The sequence below is a fragment of the Pelophylax lessonae genome (assembly GCF_965119305.1).
Source record: "Pelophylax lessonae genome assembly, chromosome: 1".
Classification (NCBI taxonomy): Eukaryota; Metazoa; Chordata; class Amphibia; order Anura; family Ranidae; genus Pelophylax; species Pelophylax lessonae.
The window spans coordinates 198,047,558-198,061,690 of record NC_138768.1 but is presented as its reverse complement, the minus strand read 5'-3'; the positions used below and the strand labels follow the sequence as shown (position 1 = coordinate 198,061,690).

The following is a 14,133-nucleotide window of genomic DNA, read 5'->3' as shown; positions in this document are numbered from 1 at the left end:
ACCTGAGTCAATACTTTGTAGAACCCCTTTTACTGCAGTTAGAGCTGCAAGTCTTATTAGGGGTATGTCTCTACTAGCTTTGCACATTTAGGGTGTGAAATTTTTGCCCATTCTTCTTTGCAAAATATCTCAAGCTCTGTCATATTGGATGGAGAGAGTTTGGACAGCAAATTTTCAAGTCTTGCCACAGTTTCTCAATTGGATTTAGGTCTGGACTTTGACTGGACCATTCCAACACATGAATAGGCTTTGATCTAAACCATTCCATTGTGGCTCTGGCTGTATGCTTAGGGTTATTGTTTTGCTGGAAGGTGAACCTTCACCCCAGTCTCAAGTCTTTTGCAGACTAACAGGTTTTCTTCTTCTTGACCTGTATTTGGCTCTATCCATCTTTCCATCAACTCTGACCAACTTCCCGGACCCTGCTGAAGAAAAGCATTCCCACAACAACATTATGTTGCCACCACCACGTTTCTCGCTGGGGATGGTGTGTTCAGGGTGATGTGCAGTGTTAGTTATTCGCCACATATAGCATTTTGCATTTAGGCCAAAAAGTTAAATTTTGGTCTCATTTGACCAGAGCACCTTCCTCCAAGTTTGCGGTGACCCCCACATGGCTTCTTGCAAACAGAGCTTCTTATGGCTCCCTTTCAACAATGACTTTCCTATTGCCACACTTCCATAAAGGCCAGATTTGTGGAGTGCATAACTAATAGCTACCCTGGGGACAGATACTCCCACCTGAGCTGTGGATCTCTGCAGTTCCTCCAGAGTACCATGGGTCTCTTGGCTGCTTCTCCGATTAATGCTCTCCTTGCACAGCCTGTCAGTTTAGCTGGCTGGCCATGTCTTGGTAGGTTTGCAGTTGTGCCATACTCTTTCATTTTCGAATTATGGATTGAACAGTGCTCTGTGAGATGTTCAAATTTTGAGATATTACATTTTAAACTTCTCCACAGCTTTATCCCTGACCTGTCCTTCCTGTATTCCTTGGCCTTCATGATGCTGTTTGTTCACTAAGGTTCTCCAAAAAACCTCTGAGGGTTTCACAGGACAGCTGTATTTATACGGAGATTAAATTACACAAAGGTGGACTCTATTTACTAATTAGGTGACTTCTGAAGGCAATTGGTTCTACTAGATTTTAGTTAGGGCTCTTTCACACTATGTGTCCGTCAAACGGACTCCGTTAATCTCAGCGGGGGATCAATCCGCCGATCCCCCACTGAGCAGTATGACAGCTGTTCTCCACACTGTGCGGAGACACAGGTGTCAGGTCCCCATACATCTCTATAGGGAAATCAGATGGGAACGGACCGTCAGTCCGTTCTCATCCGATCCGCTGGACGGATGGAAAATAGGGTTTCCAGCCATCCAGATTTGACAGATCGGATGTCAGCGGACATGTCTCCGCTGACATCTGATGCCCCATAGGGATGCATGGGGGGACCGTTCAAATCCGCCAAAAAAACAGGCAGGCGGATCTGAACGGTCCCACCTGTGTGAAAGAGCCCTTAGGGAAATGAGTATCAGAATACAAATACATGCCACACTTTTCAGAAACTTAGAGAAAAAAAAAAAAAAGGTTCAATGGTTTTCAAAATTTTTTACACTTCACAATTGTGTCATTTATGTGTTTTTTTGGTTGTAACATGGCAATGTGGAAAATTTCAAGGGGTAAATACTTTTTCAAGGCCCTGTAGCAAGTTGGGATCTTTATTCAGCATACTACCCTGATTTTGTAAAAAGTGATAGAAAGATGGAGAACAAAATTTAGGAGTGTATATTAGGACAGGGACTACACTTCTTTTAAGTCTACAATGACTCAATGATGAACCTGTGCGCCTAAAGCTCAGTGATAAATTATACTTGCTTAGGGAACTTGGAGGAGGCTGAGAATAGAAGGCCCTTTTTGAGTTAAGAATACAACTTGAAGATTTTTTAAAACCAGTCACTTTAGCTTGCCAAGGACTTGGCAAAGGAGGGACTAGGGTCCTACAACTTGCAAAGTTAAACCCCGTACACGCGTACCGATTGTCGGCCGTAAATATTCGGCCGCCGACCGATCGGCCGATCGTAGGCTTGTTAGTATGATGCTTCCGACAGCGCATTTTCGGCCGAACAGAATCTGTCGTGCAGACTTTAAAATATTTGTTGGCCATCACCAGAACGGCCGATTGTTTGCCAGTCAGTACAGATTTCGGCCGACAGACAGCAGATTAGCAAGACTGGGCATGCTCATAAATGAAAAAAGACATGGAAAGTTAACCATCACATGACATCACTTCTGCAGTAGGCTGTTGTTGGCCGACAAAATTCGTGTGCAGTCTTTTGCAGTTTTCAAAAGACACGACAGCCCTGGACAAAAGACGGCCGATCGTTCGGCCGACGATCAGTACGTGTGTACGGGGCTTTAGTTAAAGCGGTGTTCCTGCCTCCCCCTCCAAAAATTAAAGGTCAGCAGCTATACATAATGTAGCTGATGACTTTTATTAGGACACTTACCTGTCCTGGAAGCCAGCGATGTCTGCACCCCAGCCGAGGTTTCCATTGGCTGTTGGATGCTCCTGCCGCCATTGGCGGCAAGGGAACCCGGCAGTGAAGCATTGCGGCTTCATGGGCAGGTCCCTACTGCGCATGCGCGAACTGCACTGCGCTTGCTTACTGGCCTGGAAGCAGAGGAAGGAGGAGGAAGCCAAACTTCTGACGTACCTTGCTGCAGAAAGGTCCGACGGAAGTGGGGACAGGGTACTTGTATAAAACAAGTACTGGCTCCCCTCTCCCCCTCAAAGGTGCCAAATGTGGCACTGGAAGGGGGGGGGGGGTTGACAGATAAGCAGAAGTTCCACTTTTGAGTGGAACTTTGCTTCAAGGAGGTGAAGAACCTATGAAATGCTATATAAAAGGGGTCCAAAAAGAACATCATATTTGGATAAAGGTTATACACCCTTTAATTAAAAGAAATCCACAAATAAAAGGAGAATGGGATGGTGCTAGTTTGCTTCATTCCATCTCAAATGGGTCAATAAAAAGCACTTTTTACCTGGGAAATTCTCACAAAGTACTTCAATAGGAGTTGCCCTCTTCGTATCTCCAATTTTCTGATATCTTTCTTTTAATGTGTCAGCCTACAAAATAAAACAAAAAATAAAGTTGCGTCTGTGATGTATAGGTTTTGAGATTATATATAGATACACACATACATACACACACACACACACACACGTTATATATATATATACACACACATTCACATATATACATACAAACGGCTGCATTTACATTTATACACACACACATAGGTTTTATAGGTCTGTAATAAGTCCAAATGTACATCTCAAAGTGCTGGTGAGTTTGGGGGGGGGGGGGGGGGACTAGATAAAAAAGTAATATAAATAATGAATTTAAAAAACACTGCACAGAAACATTTGTGGTTAATATTGAGAATAAAAGGCCACATAACTATAGGTGTATAGTGCAGGCTAACAACATTTGAATAAATCAGTGGTGCAATGTGCCCGTTTAAAAAACGTTTAAAGTCCTGAGCTGGCAAATTTGATTCAGAACAAGCAATTAACCACTAGACCTCTCGAAGATTTACCCCCCCCCCCCCCCCTCATGACCAGGCCCTGTATTCCTATATGGGACTTCACTACCTTTTTGTTTTGGCGTTAATTACCATTGGGTTGTTTTTTTTTTTTTTTTGAGCATTAACCACTTCGGCTCTGGAAGGTTTACATGACCAGGCCATCTTTTGCGCTGTGGCACTGCGTTACTTTAACTGACAATTGCACGCTGTACACAAATAGAGTTTTTCTTTGGTGATATTTTATCACCTCTGCGATTTTTACTTTTTGCGCTACAAACAAAAAAATCCTGACAATTTTGAAAAAACAGCAATATTTTTCTGCTATAAAACACCCAATAAAAAATGTATAGAAAAATCTAAATGTATTTGTCAATTTAGGCCAATATGTATGCTGCTACATATTTTTGGTAAAAAAAATCCCAAAGTGTATGTAACACCATCAAGAGACTGGACTACAACTCTCAGCGGGTTCCTGACAGGATGTACCCTCAGCTCCTATCCCCATCATCCTCCTCATACCGACGAACTTTCTCCCTGCATGAAGTGTGAGAGTGCAGTGACTATGCATAGTTCTCTGATTCAGGGTCAGGTTTGGCAGTTGCACTGAGTGTTTTTATATTTATATGTATATTCATTTCTATTCATGTTTATGCGCAGCAAATCTCCCATTTTTAAACTGTGGAAAGGCAGAGATCCGTGTTCCTGCTTGGCAGGAACACGGGATAATGATCGGCCTTGTTTACATAGGCAGACCGCCTTTCTGTCTGTGTCCAGAAAGATCGTCAGGTGCCAGCGGAGTCTGCCGGATACGCTGATTGGCTCCCACTGTATCCAATCACAGCGGGAGCGTGCATGCTCCAGACCCGGAAAAGCAGAATGACCTACCTGTACGTGATACTGCACGCAGGAGCCACCACAACACATTAAATGTACGTGGGGTGCTCGGCAACAGGTTCAATTTTAAAAAAGGACAGAAAATTTTGAGGGAAATATTTTTTTTATTGTTTACATAGGCAGAGCTCTATCCTTTCTTCCTCCTTGCTGATCAGCAGGTGCCAGCGGTCATCAAATGTCCAACACCAGCTGATCGGCTTGTGCTGTGACTAATTACAGTACCATTGGCAGATGATCGGATATCAGCAGGTGTCAACGGACACATGTCCGCTGTATAGGGGGGAATGGATGTCTGATCGAGTCTGCCTAAAAAAACTGATAGGCCGACCTCATCGGTCCACCAATGCGAAAGGTGCCTTAGAACATAAGTCAGTACCTAACCTTAATTTTTTTTTTTTTTTTTTTTACATGATATACAATTTTCTGCTTATAGGAGCCAATTGTTCAAGGAATGATAAAGACAATGGAACCAGGCTGAAGGAAAACAGAATCTAGAGGTTCACAGTGCAGGACTTTACACCAGTACACAGATAATCAGGACTATAGTGGTAAACAGCTTGCAGGCATTACAGCAACTTGATCCAACTGAAATATGTTCAACTAATAACTGGGGGAAAAGAAAAGAAAAAGAAAAAAAAAAAAAAAAAAAAAAAAAGGTAAAATCATGGGGAATCCTTACAAATGGTATTTCTCCTGAATAAAGAATTTACCTTTAGTCCTTGCCAGGGTAAGCTCCCTCGTAGAAAATACATAAACATATGCCCTAATGCTTCTAAGTCATCTCTTCTACTTTGCTCTAGAGTTAACAAAAAAAATGACATTGGTCATATACACATACACCTTATATATTTTATTTAAATTACACTATATATATATATATATATATATATATATATATATATATATATATATATATATATATATATATATATATATATAGCATTGTTTTTTCTACACACACGTCCCTGTGTTTTCCCTTTAGAAAAAGATAAAAACACTGCTTAAAAATTTTCTTTTGTGAGCCGACAACACACAGCATTTCGGTGGACTATGTGGTGTCAGCCCTGTAGACCGTCTTCATCTTTAAAGCAAAGGAATTTATTGACTCGGAGATAAAACCGAAAAATAGATAACACTTTTTTTTTTTGCATATATAAAAACAGACATATCATACAAAATGTTTAAATTACTTATTAAATGCATGAAGATAAAGCAAATAAGAGAAATTCATTGTTAGGTTTTTACATACTTTGTGATCCAAAAAATGATAACGCCGCTTATTTAAATTTTCATGACTTTGCTTTGTTCTTTTTGTAGACACCAGTTCTATGATCTGCATGTATATGTATGCAGAAGGATGTGCATAACGCATGTTACATAACAGAAAATTCATTCAGCTAATGAAGACATGCCAAGGACAGTGTCCAAAAAAAAAAAATTAAAAGTTTGGTGGACAGAGATTTGCCCTGCCTTTTACTGATCTGCCCTAAAAAATCAATCTATATTCACAAGAAGAGTTTGGAGCTCTATCTAGCTACTAATACAACACCATTGAGTTTCTAGGTTACCAATTTAACTGAGATGGCCTACAGGCACTTCTATAGATGACAAGCAGTGAGACCTAGGTTACTTTTCTCATGTTACTATTCACTAAATGTAGCATTCTGTCCATTTTAGTCTGTCAACTGTAGTGCAAAATATATTTCTCCCATTATTAAAAAGTTTCATTCTAGATTCATTTAGCACTCCTTGGAATAGAAAATGCCCTAACATACTGAAATGTGTCAACTTTTAAAAAAGGATTGTAAAGCCCACTGAGAAACATGACATTCTTAATATGTGTGGAAAATCGTTTCTAAAAAAAAAATGGCAAGCCAAAAAGCAAGACATTTAAAAAACATTTTTTTTTTAATGAATTATTGTAATTAAACATTTGAAAGCTAAATATTTCCCTGCATAACATATGCCTAAGTGTTCCTTCAGAGAGGAGAATATCACTGGTATGAACGCTTAGCATTCTTTAGTGGGTGAGAATACAATTGCTTTTCTGTACAATTGCAAAACTGTTAATTATCAAAGGAAGAAATGCTTTGAGTCATTTACCTCTCAGCTGTGAGATTCCGTTATTTAAATTCTAGTGTGCGAGATTGAGATTTCAGTTCCGCTAACCCTACGTAACCACCTGAGTTATCCCAACTTTCCCTGTACCCTTACATAGCATTTCTCATAGACAGAAAATATCCTTAGAAACAAAGTGAGAAATTCTTCATCTGCCAGCAGATGGCAGCACCAAACTACTGTATGAATCACAAATTCCATGCAAAGGGAATCAGTGGAAGGACAGCAACATTTAATTTCCGAGACTATATACGAGACTTTATATGTTTACAGTTCACATTAGAGCAAAGTGAGCAAATATTAAGAAAAGGGGAAATGTTCAAGTTTCATTGTTCTAACTCCCAGGGTAATCCATTGCCAAAAAGGATATTCCTGAATATTAGTGATCATACGAAAGGAAAGCGGTAGTCCAGACAGATCAATTATAGTTTTCCTGCTCTTAAATTCAAGATCTACTTACGCGGTACAGATTTAATTCATGTCTAGACCAAGAATTCTTCGATTCAATCTCAATACTGCTTTAGTACTGGTGCAGGTCTTACGGCATTATTCAGGCATCTGCTGCTCAGCCAGAAATCATCATGTAAGAACACAGTATTTTATGTCCACTGGTCAGCCACTAACTGACAGAGCTCTGTTTACAGTGGGGCAGCATCAAAATTGCCCGACTTTAAGCCACCCCGCACAGCGCGACTTCAGCACAGCTTGCAAACCTTTTCATTAATAGAAGTCAATGCAAGCTGCTCTGAAGTCACCCCAAAGTAGTGCAGGAACCTTTTTCTAAGTCAGAGTGACTTAAAGCGGAGTTCCAGCCTAACCGCACACTCACCTGTCCCACGGTCCAGCGAAGCGCCATCTTCTCCCTCTGTTCTCCGGCGCCGGTATCACTGATGTGGGCACCCGGCTGTGACAGTTTGCGGCTTCACAGCCGGGTACGCACTGCGCATGTGCAAGTTGCGCTATGCGTCGTGATTGGCCGGCAATCTTCTGGGACCTCTGACGTGTCCCAGAAGATTGCAGGGAGGGAGGGAGAGAGAACTTCCGCTCAGGGCGCCGCGGCGCTCCGAGCGGAAGTGGGTACCTGTCAAAACTAGGTACCCCCCCCCCCAAGAAATGACATGCCAAATGTGGCATGTCAGGGGGTTAGGACTATTTAAAGCGGAAGTTCCACTTTTGGGTGGAACTTCGCTTTAAGTCATTGCGATTAGAACGGTTCCATTGCACTGCATAGAATGACATTTGTCAGGCAACTAAGTCGTGTGACAAGTCACCCCAGCGTGAACTGAGCCCAATAGTGACAACTAGCCAAATTCAAACATTGGAACTGCTCACCATCTTAGATTGCGTTACAGAATACTTTATTTGCATAAAACAAACAAACTCTTTCCTCTGGCAAGCAGAATAAGGTCTCGTGTACACTGGACATTTTTACAGCTGTTTTTGGCTTCAGGTGCTTTTTCTGCAGCCAGTAAACTCCACAGCATGTTATTCTATGTGTCCATGCACACAAGGGCTTTTATCAGTGTTTTCTGTTTGGAAAAAAAAATTTGGAAAAAGCTTAAAAAAAAAAAGTTATTCCGTTTTTATGAGCGTTTTTGAGCCAAAAGCTTTTGTGGGAGTATAATTTTGATTTAAAAAAAAAAACAAAAACGCTAAAAACCTCAAACTCCAAAAAACGCCATAAAAAAGGCTAAAAAGGCTAAAAACGCTAATGGAAAAAATGATGCAAAACTCATGTTGTTAACATGCCATTCTACAGCTAAAGGAGTTTTTATAACCTCCAGTGTGCATGAGGCCTAAAATTACAGTTGGAATGCACAGCACCAAACTGCATGTTCATAACTGTCATCTCTTCAGCTTCCCAAAGACGATGCCCTCCAATATGCCAATCTGGCTTCCAGCCTTCCTCAACACTCTAAGTAATGGGCAGCCTCAGGGTGCTATAAGATGGTGGTGGGCCAGTTTTGGACTTTCCCTGGGTAAATCAAGATTATGTCCAAACTACAAATTTATACTTCTTTACCAAAATAAAGTAGTACTTTTAAACCATACTTAGCAAAATAGAGATGGTTGTGATAATAGACCCTTTTCATGGTCATTTGAGACATTTTTACAAATTAACCCCAATGACAGCACCACAAAGTCTTCTACCCATTTATAGAATGTTGCAACATGTCTGTGCAAATTGCCCTAAGAGCACATACATACAGTGAAAGGCATTAAGAACAGCTCACACACATGGCCCAAAAGCTAAATGGCACAATAGTGGCTTTGGGTACTAGGTTTCTAATAACAAGCAATAGTTACACAATTTCTATATATCTGTCCAAACAAATCAACCAATGTAAATGCATGGTAGCTGCATCTTAAATGTCTACGTACTAAAGTATTTTATTGGAAACTGTAGTATATTTTCAATAAAGTTGGCTCCAAAGAAAAACCTGTGTCTTGCAAATGCCAGGAAAAATCAATCAGTTCCCTTATACAGTATGCGGCTTCTCCTCCTGCATATACTTTACTTACCTGCTGCTGTGTTCAGTCAGAGCAAAGAGATATACCCAATAACTCCAGACATGGGGAGCTTATGACTCACTCCTTCAATACACATGGAACAGCCATCCACCAAGCATTAGCAACATGGGGGCAGTGAAAGAAGTCTTAGGCCTTATGTACATTGCTACTCCTAAACTCACATTTAGGTTGTTCTTTGCCATAGCCCCCGAAATAAGCTCAATAAAAGTCTGCGTGTCTATGCACACAGGCATTTACGAGGGTTTAGGAGCAGTAAAGTTTAGAGGCAGTTGAAGCTTCACTCCTGAACGCAGAAGAATCGCATTCAGGAGGGCAGCTTTTGGGCATAAAAAAAAATGCCAAACGCTCCTAAACGCTAGACGTGCTAAGCACTTCAGAATTTGTTTCAATGGCCAGAATAAATTAACATTTTGGCTAATGAAAAACTCCCAATGAACAAATGCTGCTAAACTCACCTAAACTGGTTAAAAAAAAATGCAGCTTAGGTACCGTTTTTAAAGTGCTTTTAAAGTTTTACAGTGTGCATAAAGCCTAGCATTTATATAAAGTCTGACAAGACCAGCAGGGAAAGCAAGGGGGACAGGTATGGCATTTAGGGTTACCTGTTGCCTTGCCCTCCTTGAGCAATGGAGGAGTCGACTTCATATATGGTATTTTTGGTTTAAGTACACTGTAAAAATACTTTTCAACACAGGGCATTTTATCTTAGGATAGGGTTACCCTGCCACCTTTAGATGGGCTGACACTGGCAAAAAAAGGAAAGAAGCTCGCCCAGTTATAACCAACTCCAAGCTGGGTATAGCTTCAGTTTTGTAGCAAGCCACAAAACAGCAAAGAAAGAACGGTCCTGTGATATGGTTCAAGAAAAAGATTTTGCACGTAAACCAAAAATCCCATTTTCTTTAATATACATCCCAAATCACAGGACATTGTCATATTGATTATGAGGGATATACCAAAGCACTGCATATGAGGGGAGAACAAAACTAAGGCTAGAACCTATGTAAATACTTTGAGAGCAGTGGATAGGCCAAAAGGAAGAGCCCTATACTGAAAATGGCAGTCTCCTACTTCAAACCATAAGGACTTTGGGTGAGGTGGGAAAATTTGGTTAATAATCGCGGATATACACTGAGGCCAGAAAAAGTCCCGGCTAGAGAGGCAACAACTGACCGGGCAGCTTCCATCTTGAAATCCTGTACTGAATCTTGTTTCAGTTAAGTTCAGTTTCGGAACCATGATACGGTTTGATTAGAAACCGCAAACCTTTTGCTCTATGGAATGACCACTCATCCACAGATCACACAGATGGCAGGTGATCTGACAGTCGCCGCCCACTCATACAGTTTTCACTTATGGGTATTGACTTCTTATCCATAGGAGTAAGCTAGGCATAAGACTTGATAAAACACAAAACAATTTGCATAGACACACCTGTAGGGGGCTGTCCCACTGGTCCAATACCCCCCTGCTATCAGCATTCCCAACTCAGTTTGTCTTTTGCCTAGTTAGGAGTAAGATAGGCTTACCTTGCCTGGGGCTACACTCTCAGCCTTTTCTTAATTTTTATTTCTGCTAAGTGGTTTTTTTTTTACACTAATAGCTTTTTATTTGATCCTGCGCTTAGTCAGACTTCGGAAGACTACAGCGTTTGCGGAGCTGGGAATCGGACTGGTTGTACTAGAGCCTTACGGAATCCCAGCCCGCCATCAATCGTTTAGCAGGCTATGCGTACGCCCTGGCCTCGCAAAATGACCTGTCCCTGTCTTTTTTTTTTTTGCAGATTCAAAAAAACATTTAAAAGCATAAAGCCCATTAGGAAAACAGACTGAAATTCCAGCTTATAACCTCAAGCCACCATGTTGCGGACCCACTCATCTATAATGTCTTCCTGTCAAACGTCTGCAAAGGCCTGCAAACATCACACCACCCAACATCCAAACAAATAGAAGCACCCTTCATTTCGAGGAGGACCTGTCTCCCAGCTTGGAGATCTTTTAAGTTCATGTCTTCTTGCAGAACTGCGATTGTGGCTCAGACCTTTAGGTTCTGACATGCTCCTACGGCAATCACAGGTCCTAAGTCTGCCCCCACCTGAGCAAAAGAGATTTAAATAAGACTTCCAAAAGCTAAAGTTCTTAAACACTGGGACCTCATCCACTGGCACTGTGAGGGTCCTATTGAGAAAGGAAACTGCCAGATCCACCACAGGCATAATATATTTCATTCACTATGCATGATATATTGTGAAGCAAATCATTATGGTTAAACAAACCCCTTTTCAGGGTGAGTTCAGGCCTTGTTTAACATTTTTTAATTGAGGATTTACTGTACATGGAAAAAATGGGAATGCCGCTAGTGAAGCCACAATCCAAATCCTGTAAACTTTGGGACAGAGGGCTAAGGAAGCAACAATTTTAAAACTGCCCAGACCACTTCCACCAGGAAACCGAAAGGCCTTTTGAGTCAGATAGAAATGGACCCTGGAATCTGAAATTTCTCAAGAACAGATTCCTCAGAGGAGGAATGTTCTGTGCCACTGTCCTCTGGAAAAGTTGCTTCCCCTTCCACCTGCATCACTTTGGAAAGCTTCTTTGCAAACCGAGGGGGGCGGTGTAAGGGGGAACATTTTCGTTTGTGACTCAATCTAAACTGGAAAGGAAACAAAGCTGTTGCTGCAAACCTGCAACAGCAGCAGATAATTCCTCCTCAACACAAAGAAGCCAGGAGGAAAGTTCCCCAGAGGCAATGTAAATGCCAGATAAACAGAGGAATTCGGAATCACCGAGAACTAAATGACCTCCACGGGGTGATATTACAAGGGGAGCTACAGTCAGGTTCTTCATCAATTTTCTCCCATTTTGCTATTGTGGAGACTTGGCATGCCAGCAATAGATTTGGACACCAGCTGTAAAAAGCTGTCCAGAGCTAGCTGAGAGTAACGGGTCAGAATACTAGTATTAAAAAAACGTGGATAGGCTGTACCCTGCAAAGGTTCCTGCTAAATCAGTACCAGTAACACCCTCCTTAAAGTAACAATGCTGCGCACTATCGGACAATACTTTCTGTGCCCGTGTTTTACCCTGCTGGTCCTCAACACCATATATAAGATTGTACTTGGTTTCACATGCAGACTCCAGTGCCAAAGGATCACATCACATTAAAGGCCGCCTCTACAAATCCAAAGCAGGGTCCAGGTGCCATTTCTCTTGGTAGATTCATATTGGTAGGCTTCTGTTCCCTAATGGGACTATTTGAGACAAACTATCTAGAAAAATATAAGTATCTAGTGCAAAGATTGCACAGGCATGACCATAACCCTAAGACACTAGCAAAAAACTGAAGGTATGCCTAGCTGGGAGAGGTTAAGCCAGGACTTTCTTTTGCCAATGTTGAGTCACCGTAATGTGACAGCATAATCCTATTCATAATGCATATGAAGACGCCCTGTGTCCTGGAACATATGATAAAGAAATGCATTATTTTTCGCTTTTACATTCTTATCTTCCCATATGTATGGTATTGTTTTTAGATTTGTAGCAGAGCTAAGAAACCCTGTATTTCACCTGTCTTCTTAAAGTGGAGATCCACCCATTTTAGTGACTTTAGATGTATGTAATCCCCTTTAAAACGACTTTTACCAATGGAAAGTTTTTTTTTTTTTGCTAGTAAATACCTTATTTTCTGCTTTATTTATCCTCTTCTCACTTTCGGGTCCGGTCGGCGATTACGTCATTCGGCGATTCGCAGTGTGTGCTGGGATGTATCTCAGGGCATGAAATCTCGCATTATTACACAGTAGATGAGCTGTACTGCGTGCTCTGCCCCGCCTCCTCTCAGTGAGCTGTACTGTATGTATTGTATTGAGGCCATGCTCCGCCCCGCCTCCGCCCCCTCTCAGTGAGCGAGGACTGAAAGCATTATATCCTCACTGAGCTCACTGAGAGGAGGCGGGGCGGAGCATGGCCTCAATACAATACATACAGTACAGCTCGCTGAGAGGAGGTGGGGAGAAGGCGGGGCAGAGCACGCAGTGGGGCAGGCATAGCGCGTTTTCGGAGCACCCGGAAGTGACAGCAACAGTTCCCCAGTGTCTCCGAGTTCTCCAGGAAGCGCTCGGAGCCACTAGTGCCCCTGGACCTCTGACCACCCACGTACTGTATAAACCAGCAGCTTTATGCAGATAAGCACCAGACTTAACGCTGGATATTGTTTTTAACATTGTGAGTCTCATTCCACTTCTTTTTTCATTAAAACTGTGATCATACTACAGTACACTTAGATGGTGATGCTCTTTTTGTTTTGTGTTAGGACTTTTCAATAGAAACAATGCCTGGTAAATCATTAATATTTGAATAAATGGCTGTGGAACGAATCATCTTAGTTTCCATTATTTCTTATGGGGAAATTTGCTTTGCTATACAAGTGCTTTGGATTACAAGCACGTTTCCGGGAACAAATGATCCCAACCCAAGGTTTTACGGTACTTCCCGTATCACTGACAACATTCGCAGGACACGCAGACAACATTCAGAACACCTTTTTTCAGCAAGGTGAAGGTAAGGTCTCAGACACCATATTGTGTTGATGGTATGTAAGCATTCTCCCCTCACTTTATAGTGATAGTATTGTCACAGGGTATGTATGATTACATTTTCCTAACAAGGTCTTGCACAGTGATAAAGCATACTGCATCATTACTGTCATAAAAATGGAGGCAGAGAGTGGAAGTAAAACTTACTATCCCCAAGCTCATTGTTTAATCATAAGAATAATCACTGCTTTAGAAATACACACCAACTGGTTAGCAGTATGTCCAGATTCAGTTAAGTACCTCCCGGAGTCCTCTGGCAAATATACAGAACCTTGTATCCCCCACTTTCAATATAAATATTGAATGATCACTTAGTGCTTAAAAATGCTGCTAAACACTGCACAGTATTCCCTTTATAACACAACAAAGGGTGGGTTGTCTTCTGTTTGTGCAGAAAAACTAGATT

General features: G+C 41.5%; 1 protein-coding gene across 5 annotated transcripts in view; it reads right to left on the bottom strand.

The window, feature by feature from the left end:
- The window catches only part of CSNK1G3 (casein kinase 1 gamma 3), a 273,308-nt gene that overhangs the window by 60,124 nt on the left and 199,051 nt on the right, over nt 1–14,133 (bottom strand). For all 5 annotated transcript variants that reach the window (XM_082261673.1, XM_082261672.1, XM_082261674.1 and 2 more), the window contains exons 7-8: nt 5,194–5,279; nt 3,044–3,128 (exon numbers count right to left, since the gene is read on the bottom strand). In XM_082261673.1, the coding sequence (XP_082117799.1) occupies nt 3,044–3,128; nt 5,194–5,279 (171 nt within the window). The remainder of the gene's footprint in view (nt 1–3,043; nt 3,129–5,193; nt 5,280–14,133) is intronic.